This window comes from Rousettus aegyptiacus, unplaced genomic scaffold (genome assembly GCF_014176215.1).
Source record: "Rousettus aegyptiacus isolate mRouAeg1 unplaced genomic scaffold, mRouAeg1.p scaffold_m13_p_12, whole genome shotgun sequence".
Lineage (NCBI taxonomy): Eukaryota > Metazoa > Chordata > Mammalia > Chiroptera > Pteropodidae > Rousettus > Rousettus aegyptiacus.
The window spans coordinates 11,523,434-11,547,941 of NW_023416287.1; the positions used below are offsets into that span (position 1 = coordinate 11,523,434).

General features: G+C 51.6%; 1 protein-coding gene across 1 annotated transcript; it reads right to left on the minus strand.

The window, feature by feature from the left end:
- Positions 1-1,357: 1,357 nt before the first annotated feature.
- GDAP1L1 (ganglioside induced differentiation associated protein 1 like 1) lies at positions 1,358-23,917 on the minus strand. The gene is made up of 6 exons (XM_016152428.2): positions 23,603-23,917; positions 15,680-15,872; positions 14,477-14,650; positions 9,715-9,812; positions 8,824-8,938; positions 1,358-1,727 (listed from the first exon to the last, which is right to left on the minus strand). Exons 1-6 carry the CDS (start codon positions 23,780-23,782, stop codon positions 1,384-1,386), a joined length of 1,104 nt encoding a protein of 367 aa, XP_016007914.1. The 5' UTR covers positions 23,783-23,917; the 3' UTR covers positions 1,358-1,383.
- Between the last annotated feature and the right edge of the window lie 591 nt (positions 23,918-24,508).

A 24,508-nucleotide genomic window follows, 5' to 3' on the forward strand; every position in this document is an offset into this window, starting at 1 on the left:
CATTCTCTATGTTCCCCAAATTATACTCCTGATTTCATATTCCTGGGGAATTTAAATACATTTTTTTTCTCTCTGGGAAAATTGTGGGAGCATGTGCCCTGGGTGCCCCTTGGAAGCCTACGTATAGGTTACCATGAGTAAATGTCTGTGAACATGCTCTGTAAACTGTGAAGCACTGTGTCCAGGTGAAGTGGGTTTATGTCAAGGGCAAAACTTTGCAAAGTCTATCCAGAAGCCATCAGTATGCTTAGCAACTTGAGACCTGAACTCAACTCTCGCTAGCTCTGTGGGAGCTCTCTCTCTCTCTCTCTGGCCCCAGCCTTTAGAAATGAGAGCTTGATGGACAACACAGGTTTAGAAATTAAAAGCAACTGCTTCTCCTGGATGCTTTATTGGGGGCTTTCAGTGGTTTCTGAGCATGAGTGGCAGTAACACTCAGACCCTCTCCCAACATGCAAAAGGCACAGGAAAGTGAGACATGACCAGGGCAGGCAGCGTGGACGCAGAGACCCCCTGCATGGCATGGTGGGGCCCGTGGGGAGCTCCACAAGTGACGGGAAAGGTGGGCATTAAAGGAGATGGCTTTGGCGGAGGCTGGGAGAGGGACTCGAGGTTCACCTGCCTCTAGATCCACCCCTGCACTTGGGCCAGGACTGACCTTCTACGGGAGGAGAATGGTGGATGCTGCCTTCAGGGATTACTGGTGAAATGCCAAACCAGACTCACTGGCCGCATCGGGAGGGGGGTAAGGGTGTGCTCGTGGTGTCAGGCCCACTCATGGCCTGGTGGTTGGATGCCACCGCCTTGGTTCCAGCCAGCACTGTTTCAGTCCTCATCCAGGAGAAGAATGAAGCCCCTGCCGATCTTCAGGGGCTCCCCACGGGGTCTCTGGATCTCTAGGCCCCCACCCCCCACTACCCGGAGGTACCACTTAGAAGAGTTGAGTCTTGATGTTGGCTTTGTCCTGTGGAAGAGTTCCCTGGGCAAGAGGGAAGGGGAGGCGAGGGGTCAGGCCCTCCGAGCCCCCAGCACCTCCTAGAATCTGGGCCTTAGTGGGTCAAACAGCCTGGGACTCACCTCGGATCCTAACCAGTCCCCACAGTTCCATCTTGAGACCTTGAAGCGAAAGAAAAGGCATTCGTGTTTTGTTTCTGCTCTCTCTCTCTCTCTCTCACTCTTTCTCTCCTTTAGTAGAGCCGTGGCATTGGCGACGTCTACTTCTAAACTATGGAATATTTTCACACTGACGATAGAATTACTCTGAACGAGGGGTGGGGAGGGACTGTCCAAGTAAGTGTTCATGAGACAGTGCGTGACTGAGAGCTCACTGGGGATCAACAGCACAGAGACACCGACAGTCAGACACCACGCCCGGGCCTGGCTCTAGATGTATTTTTTCTTGAGGTACCAGTAGGCAAAGTAGCCCATCCCGCCCAGGGAGCCCATGAGGAAGGAGGCCCCAAAGAAAGATGGCGGTTTCCGCTTGACCAGCCGGAACGCGTTGGGAATGACGGCCGACAGCAGCGTGGTGTGGATGTCACCGAGGACTTTCCGGAAGGCAAAGCGCTTCTGGACCCTCTCAAAGAAGGACTGCAGGTTGGGCCGGCTGCCATCTTCCCAGTATTTCTTGGACAGTCCCAGGAACTTGAGGCGGTGCAGGGTGGCTCCCAGAAGGACGTCAGCGAGGGTGAAGGCACAGCCGCAGAGCCACAGCTCACATTTCTGCCCTAGGGTGGAAGAAGAGAGAGGAGATGGGGCGGGGGTGGAGGCGGGAGGCATCAGCGTTTCTCCCTTCTGCTCTCAGTCCTCTCTCCTTGACTCCTCTGATGTTCGTCTGCGACAGTGTCTCTCCAATGGCATTCACTCCTCTACAACTTTAATGAGTTCTGCCATATCCTTATGCTATCCCTATGATCATTTTTTTTTTCTTTAAATCAACTGACTTTTTAAGTGCCAGCACTGAGCTTTGGGACTTCAAGATTGAGATCTTGGGCAACAAGGAGAAACCAGGGAAGGAGCTTGAGAAGGAGCAGCCTGGGATGTGGGAGGCGACCCAGGAGAGTGGGGTGTCCTGGGAGTCAGAATGGGAAAGTGTCCCAAGGGGAAGAGAGTGCTCAGCTGTGCTCAGATGCTGCAGAGAGGTCAAGGAAGAGGAGGTCTGAGAATGGCGTTTGCATCTGGCAGCTAGTGACCTTGAAAAGAGCAGTTGGAGTAGATGCTGACAATGAACGTCTGTTTGGAAAAAGTTCAAAAGAGAGGGGGAGGAAAAAAATTGGCACCGGTGAACAATGAGCACCCCTTCAAGGAGTTTTGCTGTAAGGGGAAGGACACACTAGCACTTTGAGACGGGTTAAGAGTGTTTTTGTAAGTCGGGAGGGAAAACAAACGTGTCAATGGCACTGATCTAGCAGAGAGGGGGAAACGACTCCACGGGAGCAAGTGGAGAGAATTACCGATGTGGTGTCCTTGAGCGGGCGACCGTGGATGGCACCGAGCACACAAGGAAAGGGACTGGTCCTAGCTAGTTGAGGACAGTTCATCTCCAGTGGGAGTGTGGGGGTGCCATAGTCCATCAAGTCTAAGTCGCTGTCAAATATAAGACATGCACCCACAGAGGACAAACAATGGCAACTGAAATATTGATTGTGAGACACATTCTAATTTCAGAGACGTTAGCATATGATTTAGCAAAGATGCATCTTAGAATTGATGAAACACCGTGTACATATGTACACTAACGGTGACGGGTAGGTAGCTGCGAAGATCTCTTTCTAATGCTTCCATTTTCTCAGTGATGTAGAAAGAAAGTGGTCAGTCGAGAGTGAAGATGTGGGCGAAGTGGTTGGAGGGTTGAAGAGAAAGGAGAAGGTACTAAGTAGTCATCTGGAGAAGGGACGGTGGGAGGCCTAGGGAAGCCAGAAGTCCATCTAAGGTTAGTGGTCATAACTTAAAAGTGAGAGCAGCCAGCATCCCGTGTGTTTCTCCAGCCACGTTCAGGTTCACAGATGCTGAGTAGGTGAACAGTTGGACTTATCCTGGTTTGAGGTTTTGCAAAGTGAGTAGGATGGAGCACGAGAGGGATGAGGGAGTAGAAGGTGCAGGCAAGGGAGGGCTCATGATAGTCAGGGAATTACTGCCAGGTACACAGGGAGGTGAGCGTGATGGGGTGAAGGGCAGTGGATGGAGGCAGGATCGAGGGGCGGAAGTCCCCAGCTACAGCCTGGATAAGTGTAGGCAGATTCAAGAACAGTACCAAGGACTGAACCCTGGGGCCCTCCAAGGCTTAGGTACTGAGCAACGTGAAGGCGCACGAGGAGGAGCAGCCTGTGTGGCGGGAGACGAACCAGGAGAATGTAGTGTTACTCCCTTAATCCTTACAACAATCCTGTCAAGTAGGTGCTAGCGTTCTCCCTATTTTACGGGTGAGGAAACAGGCGCAGAGAGGTTAAGTAACTTGGTCAAAGCCGCACAGCAGGCAAGTGGCAGAGCAGAGTCTGACACAGGCTGTCCGATTGCAGAGTCTGCGCTGTCGCCACATTACACTGCTGCTTTCGACACGCCGGTGACCGGGGGCGCACGCGTGCATCTCTGCTTACCCGCGGGCCCTGTGCGACGGGTGCGTTCTGCGGCAGAGCCGTCTGTGTCTGTATGAAGCGTGGTGCGTACGTCTGCTCAAATCTGTGCAGCCGGTGCTGTATATGCATGTGGATATCCGCACACATGGGCGTCTGTGTCCCCGTGGTGTGCAGATGACCACGCGTATACTGTATGGGGTGTACGCCCACGTCCATTCGGCCATTCGCCTGCAGACGGATGTCCCTAAGCATGTCTGCTCGGGTCACTATTTAAGCATGCCGGTGCCTGTGTGCGTGTTGGTAGGCTAACGCTGATAAGCCTACATGCGGAGCTATCTGGCATGTCACTAGAGGGCCTGACCCCTTCCGTTCCTCCCTCCTCCAGCTGCGTGAGCCCTTGGCAATCCCAGCCTTGGACGAACTCCATCTTGTGCCTTCTCTGAGTCTGCCAGCCGAGTCTGCTGGAAACAGTTACACTGACCAGTTACTCTTTAAATTCATGACCGCGAAGCCCAAGAGGGCGCTCAGCGCTGCTGGGTCCTGCAATAGATTTCAAACGGGCCCGCTTCCCCCTCTCCGTCAAGACGACTGCGCACCTTCCATCTTTTCACCTCGTGCCTCATTTCTCTCTCAGCCGATGACGTCACCTCTTGCTTCATTCAGAAAACAGGAGCCTTCAGACATGGAAGCCCTCACTCCCCACCGTGAAAGCCACACACCCAGGCGCACACACGAGCCTTGTGCCACCCTCCTGATACGACCACGGGCACGATCCGCACACTCTCGGGGCCAGGCCTCTGCGGTTATCTGAGTCTGTCACATGCTGCATATCTTCCTGTTGCCTTTCTAGACCCACTGCCTTCTGTTCTCTACGCTGCTCTGTGCCCCAGGAGGACGGCTTGATGGATACATGCCCCCTGGCTCTGGCTCCGTGGGTTTCAGCTGATGGGGAGCAGTGGCAGCAGAGAGGAGGGTGATGAGCGTGAGGTCGGAGTCTGACTCCCCTCCGTTTCCTCTCTGTGGGTTGCCGTGGACTGGCTCTACCTCCAGCATGAAAGCGACGGCTCCTGTCGGGTGGCCCTCTCCACACAGCCTCTCTGTCCACGTTCTGGAAACTGCTCCCACCGCTCACGACCTCAGGCCCGGGGTACCACGCTTTTCCTTGTGGTTTCCCTGAACCCTGCCCACAGATCTGTAAACAGTTTTTTTTTTTTTTATTAAGCCTGCTCCGGTTTACTCACTTCGAGGTGGCCCCGTTTCCTGTGGGGGCCCTGTCAGAGCCACACGGCTCTCCTGTCCTCTCGCCGACTTGACATCGTCGGGCCTGCCATTGCTTCCTCTTTTCTACGGGGTCATTTCTGCCAGCCTGAAAACACACTCTGGTACCTCCTGTCTTTGAAAAACCCCTCCCTCCACCCCACACCCTTCTTCGGCCCCCACCCCATTTCTCTATTCCCTTCTACAGCCCAATGTCCCCCAAAGAGTGGTCTATACTTTCTCTCTTCATTCTTCACCTCCCATTCACTCTTTGGCCTTTTGCCCCCACATTCCAATGAAATTGCCCTTAGCAAGGTCACCACCAACAGCCATGGAAACAGAATCTGCGGTGCACGTTCCTATCCTTGGTTTACTCAGCCTCCCAGCACACTTTCTGGGTTCCTATGACCTGAGGTCGTCCTGCCTCGCCTTGCCGGCCACTCCATCTCAGTCGACTTCGTTTGCTTCTCTGCTTCTACCCCTCACTCAACGTGGGAGACCTCAGGGCAGGTGTGGGATTTTAAAATATGCCTACAGATATTCTTCCCTTTGGTGGAGCCTAATTTTCCTCCCCTTGAATATGGATCGTATTTCATGATTTGCTTCTAAGGAAGAGAACATGGCAGAAATGACAGTGGCTTCCAATGGTAGGTCATGTAAACCATTGTGGCTTCTGCTTGCTCACCCACCCCACCCCCCGCCCCCGCCCAGGATCACTTGTTCAGGGTGAAGTCAGCTGCCGTGTTGAATGAAACTCAAGCAGCACTATTGAGATGCCCATGTGGTGAGGAGCCGAGGTCTCCTGCCAGCAGGCAGTGGGGAACTGGGACCTCTAGTTAAGAGCCCCGTGAATGAGCTGTCTTGGAAGCTGATCCTCTGGCTCTAAGGACTGCAGCCCCGGCCAACAACTGGACTGCAGCCCGCTCCACACAGCCCCGATTAGAAGCACCCAGCTAAGCTGCTCCAGAATTCCTGATCCACAGAGAATGTGTGATACAGGAAATGTTTTCTGCTTAAGCTGCTAAGTTCAGGAGCGGTTTGTTACGTAACAATACATAACTAATACGGCAGGTCTCAGTCTCTCTCTCCACTCTCTCTTAGGTGAAATTATCCAATTCTATGGCTTTAAGCACCAAATATATGCTGAAGATTCGCAAGTCTCTATCTCCTTTGAAAGTGACACTGGAATATCTAATGGCTTAGGTGACATCTCCCCTTGGGTTTCTCAAAGGCATTTCAAACTCACTGTGTCTCAAACTGAACACCTGGTACGCCTCCGCCCATATCAGGAAGTGGCTTCATTTAGAGTCTTAACTGTGACATTATCAGACCTCCTAGCCCCCAGCTCTGCCCCATAAGGAGAGAAGTGGAGGGTGTGAGCATTCCCCCCAGAAAGTTTGGGGACACCCTGCTGGGTAAATGAGTGACAGAGACCATGTGGGCCCAGCCAGTCAGAACTTTAAAACTCACAGGCACCTCCCTGGGCCTCTGCTGCCACCCCCGGCCCCAGAGGGACACAAGGTCTGCCCACACCTCTCCACGTTAACCAGCCCCAGCCTCGTGGTCATCGGGCGGTGCAGCGCTGCCTGTTGGAAGACCTCAGGACAAAACAGGGCAGGAGCCTCCCAGGCTAGGATCACCCGAGGGCAGCCTATCCACAGAAATTCTCCAGGACCGTCAACTCCGGCCTCCGCCCAGGTCAGACCCTGTGTCTCCCTCAATCACGACAACAGCTAATATTTGCAAACACTTCCATACCATATGCCAGGCCACGTGCTGAGCCCCCCGACACGCATTTTCTCACTGATTCTCACAATAGCCCTGTGAAGTAGATGCTCATTTTATCGCCCTTTTACCAAACAGAAGAGATGCCATAACTAGTGTTCAAGAACTCGACTCTGAGAGTCAGCATTTGAATCTGGGCTCCACCACTTCTATCTGCGTGACCTTGAGAAGGTCATCGAACCGCTCTGTGCCTTAATTTTTTCACCTGTTAAATGGGGTTACTCATATTACCTACCTCCTGGAGTTGTTATGGGGATTAAATGGATTAAAATATGTGAAGCACTTAGAATAGTGCCTGACACACAGTAAGGGTTGTTAAATGTATAAATTGTTATGGGCCGAATTGTCTCCCTGCCCATATTCATATGTCGAAGCCTTAACCCTGTAGTATCTCAGACTGACTGTATTTAGAGAAAGGGCCTTTAAAGTGGTGAGTAAGTTAGAATGAGGTGGTTAGGGTGGGCTCTACTCCAATCCGACTGGGGTCCTTATAGAAAGAGGACATTTTTTTGCCACACAGACACCAGGTATGCACACAGCAAAGACATAGCGAGGATGCGACCATCTCTAAGCCAAAGACAGAGGCCTCAGGAGAAACCAAACCTGCCAACACCTTGATCTTAGGGTCCCAGCCTCCAGAAGCATTAGCAAACAAGTCTCTGTTGTTTAAACCATGCCGTCTGTGGTATTTTATTATGGCGGCCTTGGCAAATTAATGCATAAATATATAAGATAGACCTGAGAATTAAAGTCACCCCGTGAGAGAATGGCAGGGCCGGGACTCTGTCTGACCTCAAAGGCCAGTCTTGGAACCACCATGCCATTTGGACCCTGAGCATTATTCTGTAATGTCTCCCTTCAGCACCCTCACTGACGGAAATGAGAAAGTTCCTCCTGAGGTATGTGTTATTTTTCCTCATTTAGCTGTCATCATGCTTTTTTTCTAGAGAGGATTTAAGGCGGCTGGCTTCAGGACACACGCTCACGTCCCTGCTCAGGCCTGAGGTATCTGCGTGTGCCTGGCGCTCAGGCCTCAGCTGTGAGATGCTGGAAGAACACTGGACCCATCAAGAGGGAACCCGCGCTTGCCCTAACTATGCTACTTACAAGCCGCGTGACCTTGAGCGAGTCACTTCACCTCTCTGAGCCTCGGTTTTCTCGTCTGGAGAATTAGCCGTCATGTGTGTTAAACTAGTATGTTCCAGGCGCTGTGCCGAGTGCTTTTAATTTTTACAAGAGTCCAACAAGGTGAGGTTAAGGTTTTAAGTTTCATGATTGTCATCCCATTTTACAAATGAAGAAACGGAGGCTCCAATAGGGAAAGCAACTTGTCCGAGTCACACAGTACAGGCAGCAAAGCTGGAACTCTAACTCCAATCCGTCTGACGCCAAACCCATCTTTTAGAACACTGTGCTCCACAACTTCCCCATGTACACACAGTAGGCGTGTGTATGTGTAGCTTTGGGGGTAGCAGCACATGTCGGATAGGCTCCATAGTTGAATAAACAAGACTAACAGGCAGCCTAAAACAGAGCAAGGGGAAAGTACAGGATGACATTTGAAGAAGGGCCGTGGCAAAGATGGTATGTCAAAGGAAAAAGGAGCCGAGTGGTGTCGAGAGGGTGCTCCGGGTTGGAAGAACTGCAGGGGCAAAGGTGCGGAGGTGGGAATGAAGCTGGAATGCTCAGGGGCCAGAGAAGAGTGCACTTGAGAACAGACAGAGTCAAGGTCAGAGTCTGCATGAGCCTGGATGTCTGGCTGCAGCATGAATAAGCCATAACACATCCTTGAGCAGGGGAAAGGTCACCATCACCACCACCATTATCACCTTCACCAACCTTTATTAAACACCTACTATGTGCTAAAGACTGATCTAAGCACTCTACATATATTATTTCATGCAATGTCTCAACATTTCTCTGAAGAAGGTCTTTTTACTATCACCGTTTTATAGATGGAAACTGAGGTTAAGGGAGATGAAGTACTTGACTCATGGTCACTCAACTAGTAAGTGGCCGGCCAAGCTAGGACTTAAACTTAGGTCTTCTGACTCCATGACCCACAATCCTAACGACCTCCCAGGTGGTCCACTTACGCTCAAGAGCTTCCTGTGGGATCTTTGGGGACAAAAGAGGTTGTGACTGGGCAGGGTCAGGGTGGGTTGGATGGGAGCCAGCACCCACTCACACCAAGATTGGTACCCACCCTCGTTCTCAAGCTTCCTCTTCTCCAGCTCGGCCTCAATCTGGTCCAGCACCATGGCCAGCTCCCCAAGGATCTTCTTCAGGTAGCTCACATCGTCATGTTCTAGGATCTTGGCCTGGGGGCAGGATAGGTTTCAATAGAGCTGGGATGACTAGAGCTTGGTGTAACCCCCTTCTGCAAACCCAGCATCCAAATATCCTCTCAAGAGTATAGGATGCCATGCAGGTATAAAGCGCCTTCATCTGGCACTCACAACAGTCCTGTGAGCTTGGCTGTCCTGCTCAGATCCCTTTCATGGGGCTGGTACTCTCATATGCTAGCTGCTGTGAGGGTTGGTTAATAGTAGTTCATAGCTGCCCCTTCTCCATAGAATTGCTCTTGGCCAATAAAGAGCGGTCCAAAAATACTTGGGAGGTTATCCCACACCCTTCAGCCTTTCGACTCCTCTGCCAGGCAATCTGTAGCCAGTGACTGACTAGGGATATAAAAGGTTGGCCCCTTGCCTCAAGGTGGGTTGACTTTATGGTTCACTTACACTCAAGAGCTTCCTGTGGGATCAGGTGAACTTGGCCCCTTCCCTTTTTCTACCCCTCCCATCCTTACTGGGTTCTCCTCAGAGCACTCCCTCAGTACCACACTTACCCAAGAACTTCTGCTCAATACTCTGCTTTTAGAGACACAACCCAAGACATGAGGAAACTGAGGCTCCAGGGGGACAGTGGCTTGCCCAAGGCCAAATAGCCAGTAAATGACAGAGGATTGGTAAAGAAAGCCAGTGGATTTTCCATTTCATGTTAGCAGCTGATCTTGTACTTAGAACCAGCTTCTCCTTGTTTTTTATCACGGAAAAGATGGTGGGAAAGAGAGATGAGCAGGCTTGGAGGCACTCACCATGAGCTTCTTCTGTTTTGAAAGGTAGGGCTCAGAGAGCTGGGGTTCTTCTTCATGGTCCAATTTCATGAGGTCCGTGGTGGCATTGGCTAAATGTCCTGGGGAAAGAATAGGAAAGTCCTTGTCCTTTTGATACCCATTGTCGCATCCCTTCCCCCACAAACTTGGGGTAGGTTCCGTCCAAACACTGGTCTGGGAACTAACACTATCAACAGCCAGCACCTAGTAGGCGTAACGGGCTGCAACATGGGGATGGATGAGATGCTATCCTGCCCTGGGCTCAGGATAGTGGGAGAGACGGACACATAAGGAAATCTCTATGACCCAGCATGATCAATCCGCAGTGAAGGGCGACACAAAACGCTGTGGGACCCAGAGGGCCACCCGCCTGAGGCACAGACACCAAGAAACCTCACTGAGGACACCACTCACGGGGATGAGTAGTTCTCCAGAAATGGATGTAACTCCATACTTGAACAAGCTCGCCTTTCGGTGAGTGTCTCCCCCAACCCTCCTTCGCAGTGTGGAAATGGGTTCAGAGGGGCTAAATAACATTCCACACTGGGAAATGACAAACAGGTTTCGAACCCGGATCTGCCTGGTTCTTGGCCCAGTTCTCACTCACTACCCATAAGGAAAAACTTGTTCATTGCAAGAAAAACTGTAAGAGACCTTTGGCATCCTGAAACTTCCACGTCTGATGGAGCAAGTTTCCTGAAGATTTAGGGACTCGGAGAACCATCTTTCCCAGGAAAACTGGCCTTGATGCCAAAAAGGTAAGGGTCACAGAAAATGGGCCAATGATGGACTTGAAGCCACACCTTGAAAATGATTCCTAATGGGAAAGAGGAAGTGTTCTATCATCTAACTTTGGAAATCTTTGAAAGTCTAATGGTAAACTGTGGGTTTTACAAGAGAAAAATATAAATTTCCTCATATTTCACTTCTCGCTTTCAACCCTCTGACTATCCCTGTTGATCTCTTGCCTGGATGATGTTGACCCGCCCTCTGTTACCTGCACTCTCTTCCCTTCAAGCCCTTCTCCCCCCTTCTGCCAGAGAGATCTTCAAATATACATTCGACCATGCCACCCCCTACTTAAAATCCATCCCTGGATCCTCACTGCCCTCAGCTAATATCCAAGCTTCTCAACTTGCCTTAAAAGACCCAGCAGGATCCATTCTCCTCTCTCCTCACCAACTCCACGTTTCACTGAGTTCCTGCAACTGTCCCTGTCTCCAGATGACAACATTTCAGCCACTCCAAATGCTTGCCATTCCCTGAAAATCTCCTTCGAGATCCAGCTCAAGATCACCTCCTCCATGAAGCCCTGCCTGAGCCCCTAGGAGGTCTGACCACTCCATCCGTGCCTTTGTCCTCCAGTGTATGCTGTACAGAATTCTGTCAGAGAATTCAAACACACTAATTAGAGGTGCCGTTGCACAACTCCATTCACACTGTAGTCTATGTGAAAAACGACTCCCGATTTGCGCAGTGCACAGCGTGTACTGCTGTACATGGAGATTTTGATGCTAATGTACTTATTTCTGGATGTATACATCTCCCACTAGAATCTGAGCTTCTGGAGAGCAGTGGCTATGTCAGATCCATCTCTGTTCTCTTATTATTATTTTTTAGCCAGGGTAAGCCTTAGTTGACCTCACGGATTGCAAGGACCTTGTCAGCTTACGATCTCTTATTGTTTTAATTTTTTATACGGACAGCACCTGGTCTTCCTAGGTGGTCTCCCATCCAAGTGCTAACCAGGCCCGACCCTGCTTAGCTTCCGAGATCAGTTGGGATCAGGCTTGTTCAGGAGAGCATGCCGCAGACTCATCTTTGTTCTCTTAAAACCCAGTACAGACCTGGCACAGAACATGAATGTTGAATGAATGAATGAATGAATGAATGAATGAATAGAACGAGCGAGCAAATAAGTGACCACAGATGTTCAGCTCCTCCCGCTGAGATTTCACCGTTCACCACCCTATCTCCTGGCCTGATAAAAACTCAATAAACACATTTCCAGATCTTTTAGTCTGTGTGAAAAGTGACCCCTGGATTGGTGCTATATTAAGCCGCATTGATGTTTTATAAATGTGAAGGTCAAGTACAGCATCTTCTCTCTTGCCAGTTACCGGGGCTGCCTATGTGGCTCTCTTTAGACTCAAAGAGGGCAAACCAGACCAAGGGGGACAACCTTGGACTGACTGGAGGTTCACTGCAGAACAATCGGAGGGTTCTGCATCCTGTGAGATCTCTCCTCCCACCTACTCAGCTAGGCTGGAGCCTTGAGATCCTCTCTGTCTCCTCAAAGGAGGAAGCAGGCTGAGCCCTACTGTCTTCTAGGCACATTCGCATGGCTCAGGGAAGGAAGGGGGAATGCCTCCAGGCCCAGAAACACTTAGGGACTGCCTCCACCCAGTCCAAGCCTACATTATCGCTCACTTGGATGACAGTCAGGACCTCCTAACTGCTCCACCCATCCTTCCCTTCTCTCACTTGAGTGATCTTTGTAAAATGTAGGTCTGAGCATGTCACTTCCCATCACTGTCTGTCCACTGCTCTTTGGATAAAATTCCAGTTCTGCCAGACCTACTCCCCAGACTCACACCGCAACCACTTCTACCCCCTTGGGCGACACTTCAACCACCGAACTTCCTTCGGTTCCCAGAACACAGCACACCCTCTCCCGCCCTTGAACCTGAAAGGATTCTCCCTCCCCTTCTCCTTCCAACTCCTGGTCATCCTTGCATGTTGCTGCATTTTGGAATCCTTCCATGACCCTCGGGGGCGTCTTCTGTGGTCCCACAGCCCTCACGCTCCCCTTATCATACCACTAATTGATACTAGATTGAAATTTTAAAAACTAATTTGATCGTGAACAGCTTATGCATGCATACTTGTTTAAAAATTCAATCAACATGAAAGAAAGTACAGTGAGGAGTAAATCTCTCTCCTCTCAATCTGTACTCCCTTAGTTCTGTTCTCCCACAGCAAGCACTATTGGCAGCTTCTCACACATCCTTCCAGAAATACTTCGAGCTTTTACAAGCACCTGTGTATTCACCTAACCCTTTCTAAAATATATTAACGATAGAACACTAGATGCATTTTTTGCCTTTGCTTTTTTTCCTACTCACTAATATATCTCAGAGAGTATTCCAAATGCTTAGTAGTTTTTAAGCTGCTGCACAGCATTCCACTGCATGGGAGTACTAGAATTTATTTACCCAGTTTCCCAACAGCTGGGTATTTCCAACCTCTCGCTATGACCATTTACGCTGCAATGAATGTCCTTGAACTTCTCGGTGCACGCATCCGGTGTAACCGCGGAAGAATCTCCAAGGTGTGAGTCTTTTTATGCTTGGTACAGAGTGCCAGACTGCCCTCCTGGGAGGTTGTTCCAATGTACTTAGTCTCACACTGTAATTACCTAGTTACTTGTCTTTCTACTTCCACGGAACTATGACCCTGGGATGGTAGAAGCTGTGCCTTCCCCATCTGTCCCTTGTCCCCTGACCAGGGCCTGGGACGTAAGGAGCCTCATAAATGTTGTCCACTGAATGGGGACAAGACAGTATAGATCAATTCTGAGTCTCGTTTGAGGGCACTCTAAAGGGACGAGATTGAGTTCCACAGCCTGTCCCTTTCCCGCCTTTGAACGTCAGCCTCATTCCTTTGCGACGTAGGAAGCGGCTATTTACCGAGCACCTATTTTCTACTTAGAACCATCCCTCCTCGTCTGTCTATAGGACCCCGTGGTGTCTGCACAGAGCCTGGACCAAAGTCTGTAAACAGTGGCCGATGGGTAACTTGATTTAATCCAACTCCCATTAACCGGGTGCTGGGAACAAAAAGATGCACTGGGCCATGGGCGGGCAGTTAAGACAGTACATTGGTGATGCCTGAATCGGAAATCGGGGGCCTTGCCCTATCTGGGCAGCCTTCCTTGGCGACGCCACCCCTGATGTCACTCAGTGCCCTGGGATACCACCCACAGCTCTGACCTCCCTGAGCCCCTGACCCAGGTGTCTGGGGCTGGGACTCCTGTGGGGAGGTGCCCCAGCTCCTCATGGACAAGACAAGCCTCTGGGGAGCCTCTGTATGGGATAGCAGGACGAGAGAAGGGGCCAGGCGAGGGGAGTGGAGAGACTGCCGGAGAGAGGGGAAGACACAGTCAGTGTAAAACAGGATGAATGAGATGGAAGGTCCGAGAGAGCGGTGGAGAGAAAGCAAGCATGAGGCGGAGCAGAGGGGCGGGGAGGGAGAGAGAGAGACAGAGAGAGAGAGAGACAGAGACAGAGACAGAGACAGAGACAGAGAGACAGACAGAGAGAGACAGAGAGATAGAGAGAGACAGAGAGAGACAGAGAGAGACAGAGAGAGAGAGAGAGACAGAGACAGAGAGACAGACAGAGAGAGACAGAGAGATAGACAGAGAGACAGAGAGACAGACAGAGAGACAGAGAAACAGAGAGACAGACAGAGAGACAGAGAGACAGAGACAGACAGAGACAGACAGAGACAGAGAGACAGTCAGACAGACAGAGACAGAGAGAGACAGAGACAGAGACAGAGAGAGACTGAGAGATTTACAGAGATAAAAAGAGAGAGGCAGAGACGGGAAGAGAGAAAGAAGGAAGGAAAAGGAGAGCAAGAGACTCGAGTGGGAGCAAGAGGAGGCGGAGGGAGGATTCCTACGGAGAGGCCAAGAAGGGGCTGAGTCGGGGGGCTGGTGCGCCCCGCCCCAGGTACTCACTGCGGATCTCGGCCGTGGCGTACTTGGGGATCATGGAGTCGGTGGTGAGCTCGGGGTGCAGGATGCAGCCGTGCGTGTAGGCGTCCATGGGCAGTGCGTCCAGCAGCTCACGGTACTGCAGCACCCGCGCGTGCTGCGGGCTGCCCGCCTCGGGCATCAGGGCCACCACATGCTCTGCGAGGCACAGCTGGGACTAGACTGGGGGCACAGGCCCTGCCTCGGCCACCTGCCCCCGATTCAGAGAGGATAGCTTCTGGCACCCCATAAACCCCGACCCCAGCATCCTGGAACCCCAACATGTCATGGCTCGGCAGTCCCTGGCCCACCCCCTTTCCTGGACTCCTTGAGATAAAGTCCCCACCCAAGTGACGGGGTCCTAGTGGTCCAGCCTGCCCACCTTGCCTCACTGGAGCCCTCCGAGCTGTTCCCTGAGGGGCAGGTGGGGGTCTGGGCCTCTTGTTGACAAACTTCAAGAGAAGCTGGAAACCTGGATGTTCAAAACTAAGCTCTCCTGGATTTTGAAATGGTGGCGATGAATTCATATTCTTTTTAAACGGTGCGTGTCTAGGCCCTGATCCCCTCTCAGCTGCTGTCTGCAGCTCGGCCATGGGCAGGGAGCTCCCACGGAGCAAGGCCAGTGGAGGAAGAGAGAAGGGGGTACAGAGCTCTGTAGGGTTCTGCTCCTGGCTGCAGGGTTCTAGGTTCATGTCTGTGGGTTTCTTGGAAGTCTATAACCCTGACTATGTTTCCAGGGCTCCAGAGGGCTGGGCCTGTGGGTACCCTGGCATCCCTAGGAGATCTGGGCCCTGTCTGTGGGGACTTAGAAGGAGGCCTGGGTCCTGCTCATGCCTGAGGGGCTCCCAACTGTCTGTGGCCATGCCTGTGACATGGCCTCTAGAGTTCTTGAGGAAGGAGGCTATAGCACTAGAGCTCAGAGCTCTAAAGGGGGCAGTGTCTGGACCATGTTCTTTTCCAAGAGTACAGGGATCAGGGGCAGGTGGGTGTCTGTGGGGTCCCCAGGGATCTGGAACTATGCAGTTCCTAGAGGGCATTTGAGCCCTGCCTGTAGCCCCGTGGTTCCTTCTGGGGGAGACTGGGCCTTGCTCATGGCCCCAGTGGGTTTCCCCAGGTTTCCCCAGGCTTCCCAAAGCCATGCGACCCTGTCTGGGACTGTGGGGCCCCTGGTGGCTGTGGTGGCCGTACCTCCCGTGAAGGTGCGCTCCACGTAGTCGATGATCTGGTCGTAGTCACTGATGATGTTGTCACGGTGGATGATGACAGGCACCTCCTCGCCCAGGTTGAGCCGCATGAACCAGGGCTCCTTGTGCTCACTCTGCGGCAGGCTCACGTCCCGCTCGTCACAGGCCAGGCCCTTCTCCGCGATCACCAGCCGCACCTGCAGGCGCCAGGGTCAGAGAGGGGAAGGCGGGCGGACACACGGGGACACTCTGCCCAGGTGGGATGGAGCATATGGGGGAGGGAGGTCAGAGGTCACATACAGGAGGGGACACTGTTGCTTCTAACCCATTTTTGGGCAGCCGGGTAGGGGGCTATCTCTCAGGGGTCTGGGGCCTGGTGGTTCTGGAGCTGGGTTTCACGGCTGGACATGCTCAGGGCAGAATTCCTGTTTCTGCTGTGTGAGTTTGGACAGATTTCTTAAACCTTCTGAACTTCAGTTTCCTTATTTGCAAAACAGAAGTATTAATAGTACCAACCCAGTGTCTTGTATATAAATTGCACTCGATTCACAATTACCATTAGCATGATTAGACTCTCAACCTGGCCGGTAGGGCTGGAGTTGGCCAGAAAATTTGCAGAAATTCTTATCATCGTCAGCGAAACTTTTCAAATTTTTTGAGAAAGAAAATGAGGTGAAAAGTAATTTGCTAACATAGGTTGACCCCCCCACCCCAAACAACTTTGTATCTGGTTGTTAGATGCTCACGATTGCCTCCAAGAGGAGAGCAGAACAGAAACTAACTTCCTGTTTTTCTTGATGAAAAAACTGAAGTCCAGAGAGGGTGAGTAACTTACCCGAAGTCACACAGCAATTTAGCAGCAGACCTAAACCTGGAAGTACTGATTTCTGACTCCCAGACCAGTGCTCTCTGCCCTGGGGGCTCCTTCCAGGGAGTCCTGGGCCTGCTCCCCGCTTAGCCTCCCCCTACATCTCTAGGGGTTCACAGACAAACATTTCAGCCAGTAGAAGCCAATGCAGAACCTTGAGGCTGGGGCATGTCCTGACTCAGCCTAACATTTCTGAGCTGGAAAACAGCGATCACCTAGTCCAATGTTTCCCTTCCTGTGGACTGAGACTCAGAAAGAAGGCTGCACTTGTCCAAGCTCCCCAGCAAAAAGATGGCAAGTGACTCCACCCCTTTTGAGCATCGACATACCCACACACCCAGGTGGAAGCTCCAGGGACTGGGCATCCCTAGCATCCTGCCCGGATGCTGTGAGTTGAAACCTCAAAAGGGGCAGTATGGGGTCATGTTCAGAAGCTTTCACTAGGTACCAGACTGTGTCATTTCAGATTCCAGCTTCAGCACTTACTTGTTGGGTGACTTGGCTTAACAAATAGCTTTACATCTGTGTGCCTCAGTTTCCTCACCTGTCCAATGGGAGTTTCACTAGCAATTCCCTCAGAGGGCTGATGTGAGAATTATATAATTAGTCCCTGTGGAATGGTGTCCGGCATACAGTAGAGGTAATGTGCCTTAGCTACTTGCAGTAGAGTAGGTTTTGGAGTTAGACAGACCTGGACTCGAAGCCTGGGTCTACTGTTTCTTTGCTGTGTGACCTGGGGCAAGTCACTTGACCTCTCTGATCCCTAGTTTCTGTGAAATGAGGACTGTAATCACTCCTTCAAGGCTGGCTTGAGGTTGAGATGGGATGATGTGGGTAAAGTTCTAGCACAGAAAGTTAGTACATGGATTCTAACATCACTATTATCACACACATACACACACACACAGATTGCATTGTACCCCTGGTTGATGTCTTAACATGCTTCATGCCCCGAGCTCACAGCTAACAAGAACACCCTCTTCTGTTCGGTGAACTGTTGGGAGGGAGAGATAATTAGTTCTCAAACCCCAAACTCTCATTCGCAGATTCATTTGCTCCATTAGCCAAAAGCAGGTCCTGCCGACGGCACTGGGAGGTGGGCACCCAGGTCCTCACCCTGGCTCTGCCACGGCAACACCGTGTGACCTTAGAGCTATCACTGCCCTTTCCTGAGTCTCCTCTTCCTCATTACTAAAACGAGAGGCTGCAGACCTGCTGGGAGCTGATACCACATTCAGACCACACAGGAGACAGGGCCGAGGGAGGGAACTTCTGTGTCTGTCTGAGACAGGGGGAGAACTGTCGCAGAGAGTGAGCACCCGGGGGTGGCATCTGTTGGGTCTGGGTGTGTCAGTGTGTGAGTGCGATTGCCTGAGTGTAAGTGGTGACTGTGTGAATGAGCAAATGTGTGTGCATGTCTGTGTGTGCATATGTGTGCATGAGTGTGGGTGCATATGGATGAGTGTACCGGGAGGTGTAAATATTCAAGTATTGTGTGAACACACGCATGTGTGGATATTTGAGCTCACGGGTGGTGACCATGCCCTGGAGAAGCCCCGGAGCAGTTCAGCCTGGAGTTCATCTGAAGCCAAACCACCCCATTCCCTTCCTGCCGATCCTGGCATCCTCCTGCCTCAGAGATCGGGCTCCGCCCAGTCATCCAGCCTCTGGGCCAAACTGGGGCCTCTGAATGGATGGAAACAGAAACCACACTAAGCCTTTGCCCTTGGCAGGTCCAGACATTTGGACTCTGTCCGGCAGGGCACCTGCCCCCCGGGACCACTCATAAGCCCTGGGACTCCAGTGAGGATGACAGGTGGGAATGCCCCCTGGGGAGGGGACTATCTTTAGAGGCATAACAGCCCTGCTTGGAGCTGCCTCAGGTCACGTCGGCAAGTGGCCAAGGAGACTTTCTCCTTTAGCTCAGCTGCAGGCCAGAGCCATGTGCCATCCTGCGGGGGAAGGGCGTATGGGAGGAAGCCAGGCCCAAGGGAAGGGCATGCAGTCACCAAGGCCATCTGCCATCTCTGCCTCCTGGGTGGGCACCACTCAGTGTGACCAGACATCAACCATCTCTGGTCAAGCTACCTTCCCTGTGGCTGCCTGAAATTCCACCCATAGGTATTTCGTTGTCATAGTCAGGCACTCTCTCTCCTCACCCAAACCCCTGTTTATGAGGCAACTGTGATGGGTTGGGTCCGTGTCTCTTCCCAGCCATTTAGTTGCTGTGTGACTTTGTAAAAGATACTTAGAGTCTCTGAGCCTTGGTTTACTTATCTCGAATACCTTATTTTAAATTAATAAACCTTGTATCTTAGTGCAGTTTTAGGTTTACAGAATCAAATACCTTTTTTTTTAATGTAACTCATATGGCTTATGAATTCACCACTTTCTAACATTTATTTATCAAGTGGCTACTCTGCCAGGTCCTGGTTTAAGTATGGAAGACTCAGCAGTGAAGGAAGATCCCGGCAGACCAATGATAAGCAGTTAAGATGATAGGGTATGTCGAGAGATGATGAGCACATCAGAAAAAAGAAAAAAATACAGCAGAGTAAGGGGAATTGGGGATCCCAGAGCATCAGAGAGACAGGTGACAATAGGGAGATCTGTCGGGGCTGGCCTCTCTGAGAAGGTGACCTTGAGCAACGGCTCGAATGAAGCGAGCGAGTGGTCCACTAAGGGATCTGGGGAAGACTGTTTTGAGCGGAAGGGCAGCCAGGGCAAAGGCCCTGGGTCAGGAGCGTGTCCAAAGTGTCTGCAAAGGCCACGTGTGCGGGGGCCAGCGTGGCTGGAGCAGGGTGGACGGGAGAGCAGAGAAGAGGGAGAGGAGGTCAGAATGCTCATGCACAGGGACTTATAATCGAGACTCTCAGACCCAGGAGTCCACGAGTAAGTTCAGGGAGTCCTTGAACTAGGATGGAAAAATTACATGTTAATTTTCAGTAATCTCAAAGTGACATGCAGCTCTTTTTCTTCAAGTCTGAGTGCAGCATGGTAGTGTTAGCAGTGCCTGTTATATTGTCAGCACTAGGAATCAGATATTTTCATTTACTTCACAACTGTCGCAGTTAAACTCATCCCAAGTTCAACATCACGGCAGTTACCAGCCCTGCCAGACATCATGTTATAGAATGGGCTAATATGGAAACATATGCCATTATATAACAAATTGTTTTTGAAATGTGTCAATAGCTGTACTTCAGTATCATTGGTTTCCCTTCTAGTCTGATAATCCTATGTATTTTATTATATTCAATTGAAAACATTATTCCGAAAGGTCCACAGGCTTCCCGAGACTGATGAGGGGCAATGAGGGCCTGAGGCCATTGTGAGGGCTCTGGCTTTTCCCCTGAGGGATGTGGGAAGCCACTGCAGGCCTCTGAGCAGAGTGGTGAGATCTGCAGTTCTCACCTGTGGGCCTTCTGGAATGGGGTAAATGGTCGCGTACAGAAGTATGGACAGGTCTGGGGGCCAGTGCCCAAGAGCTTGAAAGGCCAGGCCAGGGTGGGAGGTAGAAGTCACTTGCTTTCTTTTTGCCGTGTCTGAGAGGAGGACTTGGGGAGACCTGCTCTGTCTTGGGTGTCAGGACTGGCCCCTAGCAGTGCCCAGACCTAGGCTTTTTATTCCTGGCAGCCAAAAGCTGGGCCAGGGGCTCCACACAGGTACATCCAAGACAAGGGCAGAGCCTGAGAGGATGTGGCAAGGGAACCTTGAACCCGGCTTTGCTGTGGGGAGCCAGGGATGGTTCTCTGAGACTCACTCTGGTGGAAATAACAACATTCATAATAGCTAACTCTTACGTAGCACTCTTCCGAGAACTTTACATGTATTAACTCATTAATGCTTACAAAAACCTAAAGAGGTAGGTACTAGCATTATGCTCATTTTATAAGTGTAAACAGGTGCACAGGTAGTAAGTAGCAATATTGATTTTTTTTTAATTGACTGGTATGAGGACAGAAGGATGCTCAGAGGGCTGGAGGCACACAGAGGTAGAACAGTTCTTCCTGCCTGGGGACGGAGGGAGGCAGGTTGTCCATTTTCCTGTTGTGGAAACTGAGAACCAGAGAGAGGCAGGACTTACTTGAGGTCAGACAGCCAGTGAGCGGGAGCGCCAGCACGAGAATGCTGGTTTCTTGCCTCTCTGCACTTTTTGACTCTCCAAACCTCATCTTCCCAAAGTAGAAAGGGCAGGAGGCAGGAACAGCCTCAGAAGGGGCAGGAGGCAGGAATAGCCTACCATCTCCACTGGATGATCACTTGTGATGGTGCCTGAAATTTCACTATCAGCATCCAGTTTTCTAAGGCATTGAGCTAAGTGTGTGACCATGTACATCATTCAATCTTCACAACCCTCTGCACATTTCTAAGCATATGAGGGGCCTGAGACTTAACAGAGGTGGAGACACTTGCACACAGAGTCACAGAGCTGGAAAGTGGCAACTTTGACCTCATGTCTGGTAAGTGTAACTACACTTACTGAGCACTTGCTAGATTCTAGGTGCTGTGCTAGGTGATTTACACAGATATATTTGCTGAATCCTCACAAAGACCCTATTTGGGAGGCACTATTAATATTTTCAATTTACAGATGTGGCAAGTGAGGTACGGAGGTTAAGCAACCTGCCCAGGACTACCCAGCTGGTCAGTGGTGGGGCTGAGATTGAAGCCTGGGCAGGTTGGCCACAGAGTCTGGGCTCTGCACCCCTCCCTGTCCTGCCACCCTCCGGCTCTGGAGTAGTCCCCAGATTCCTCATGAAGCCATCGCCATGCCTGAGGGTGGGATATTTCTACTACTAATAGTTCATGTGCCATTAAGGACAGACTTCTCACGTGCTCCACATGCTCCTGGCATCAGGCAAGACCCTTCAGGTTTGAAGGGAAGGAAGGAAACTCATCTGCTAAGCTCCTACTATATGCTGGGCACTTAATATGTGTCCATGTCCTCTCAATCCCCTGAGAATTCTGCAGGGTAGTCCCCTTTTACAGATGTGCATGTTGAGGCACAGAGAAGTGAAGTGACTTGTCAAATGTCACACAGCCAGTAGCACCCGAGATGAGCCTGGAACTCAAGACCATCTGAGTACAAAGCCCATGCCCTTTCTGCCAGGTTACATTGCCTCTAGAACCCACCATGGGCCCTTGGGCAGGAGGAAGGCCCTGGCTGGCATGTCAGAGGCTTGGTCACAAATTGAGTTGTGGCGAGTGGTCTCGTCCTGACTAATGGACCACCTTGGCTCTGAGCTCAGGCTGGGTAAAAAATAGTCAATTGGGGGAAGTGCAAGAGGCTCTCTCAGGGGGTGGTAATGGGGAATGCCATCCCTCTGCCTCCCATCCAGTCCCAGCCACTAGGCCTGGTGCCTGAGGTTCTGGGAGGCAGGAGATTCTGGCATCTGGAGGTCAGACTGATTCATCTCTGAACCCCTAGCAACTTGCATAGAGCCCAGCACGCAGTAGGTGTTCAGCACGCATGTGTAAAATTCATGGACAAATCCCAGTGTGACCTTGGTTAACCTGACCTCTCCTTTACCTAGCACTTCAGCGACATCATAACACCCACTATTAGAGTCTTGACTCTGTGCCAGGCACTGCCATCAGCACTTTGTGTGCATCATCTCGTTTCACCAAAACAGCCCTCTGAGGTAGGCACTGCCATTAGTTCCATTTTACAGATTATATAACTGAGGCTTTGGAGAGGCAAAGTGATCTGTCCAAAGCCCCACGGTAAGTTTTTTTTGGAGAAGATGGCTCTTCCACTGGGGATAGTTTGGCCTCAGAGTTCATACCCTAACATGGGGTTACTAGGAGGGAGATGATTGGACCAGCTTCATCAGCATCACCTGGTAGCTTCTGAGAAATGCAGCATCTTGAGCCTCACGCCAGAGCTACTGAGTCAGAATATCTGGGGTGGGACCCAGCCATCTGTGCTTTAACCACGATCATGCAGTGATTATAATGCACACTCAAGTTTGAGTAGTCCTCATCTAGAACACTAAGTTATACCACCTCATCAACAAGCCTCTCATTAGTACTGAAAGAGGTTGGATTTCGAAGAAGTAGCTATTGTTATTATCAATATCCCACTTTCCAGATGATGAAACTGAGCCTGGATCAAGACTGAAACTCAAGTCTTTTGGTCCCAGGGCTCTTTCTCTTTATAGACACCGTTTCTCCATCTGGAAAATGAGTGAATGCAACAAAAAGATCTTCCAGAGAGAGGAGTCCAAGGCTCAGGCAATCAATGGGGCCTGAATTCCGGGCGCTGGCCATGGTGCTGAATCCGTGCCCCGCAAACAGGTCAGCAGCCCCAGGTGAGAGATTGCGCCCCTAGAGGCACTCCTGTCTTACAAACGCGGTGCCCCATGCTCACTCCCAGGAAGCGGGAACCCCAATAACTTAGCACCAGCTGGATTCCCAACTGCCCCCCGCCCCACGTCTCCCTAGGTTTGAGAAGGGGCTGAGAGGCCATCTGTGCCTTTAAGAGCAAAATAGATCTTACGACCCGGCAGGTCTGAAAAGATGCGTTAACTCCTTCCTTCTCAAGAGTAGGTGTGGGGGAGGGGCTAGAATAGACCCTCTATGCCCCAGCCAGAGGAAAGCTCCCAGCCAGGCAGAGGGACAGAGGAGCTGCGACCTACAGGGCCTGTAGTATTCAGGAGGGAGGGCCTACGATGGGCTACCGGGACGGGAGGCCGGACCCCAGGAAGCGCTCCTCCTCGCTCCCCACGGCAGCCGTCCCCTCCAAAAGGCCGCCTTGCCGGCCGTGTCCATTCCCTTCCCCTTGCCTTTGTCTCTCTTCTCAGCCCTCTAAGAGACTGGGTTTTGCTGGAAGGGAATGAGGATGGATATTCCTAGAATTGGGGCTGGCGCTCCTGGGGCCCAAGACAGGGCCAGTAACCTCCAGGGAGAGCAGCCCGGCGTCTCCCGTCCTTTGGCCCCAAACCCCAGATTCCACCCTACAGTGTCTCGCCAGGTCCTCAGACCCCTTCAGCTCCCCGGGATACCCTCCCCCAAGCCACCTAGCGCATCTGGTTTCCCTGCTTTCTCCGGCTGTACCTTCTGCGAGCTGAAGGACTGGGTCCAGTGGTACAGAACCAGGCTCTCCTTGGGCCAATGGGCGGGGCTGGCTGCCTGGGGCGCGTCGGGGGCCTCCGCAGGCTTGGCCGCATCGCTCTCCAGCGCTGAGATGGGCCACCAGCTGCAGTTGGTGGGGGTCAGATTGTTGGGGGTCGCCATGACAGCCCGGAATCAGAGGAAGAAAAGAAGGAGGCTTCGGCAGCGGCGGCTCTCTCTCGCCCAGCATCACATGGCCTCGCCGAGCCTGCCCCTCTCCTTCTCTCCCTCCCTCCCCTCTCCGTGAATGTCATTACTCACTGGGCGAGTGGGGGAGGGGGCAAGGGGATCCCGGGAGCTCCTACCCTCCTCCTCCCCTTGGCCCGCCCCTGGCCCGCGCCAGACACGCCCCCAGTCCTCTCTGTCAGGCTCCACGGAGCCATGGGGAAGCGGGCCATGCATCCCAAACAGCTCATATCTGGCCAGTCACCTGCCCGTGATTCCACCATTATAAATGCATTCTGCCTCTCAATCTCCTAAGGCGCAAATATTTCTTTAGGACAACTGGTATTATAGAGATCCAGTTCCTTTATAAATTAGTGTCTGGAAATAGCTTCTCCTTGAAACTGTTATTTTCTAACTTTTCTCCTGAAGAATCTCTCTAAAGGCAGAAGGGAACAAAGTATGTTTTTTTGTGTGTGCCCAGGCACTGTTCTAAGGGTTTCACACTCATTTAGCCTAATCCTATTAGCCTCATTTTACAGTGGAGGAAAGCAAGGTACAGAGAGGTTAAGCGACCTTGCCCAAGGTCACCTAGCTAGCTAATGAGTGGAACTGGGATTCGAACCCAGGCTGTGTGGCTCCAGAGTCTTAGCCATGTGCTCTTAGCCTTAAGGTCATAATAACGAG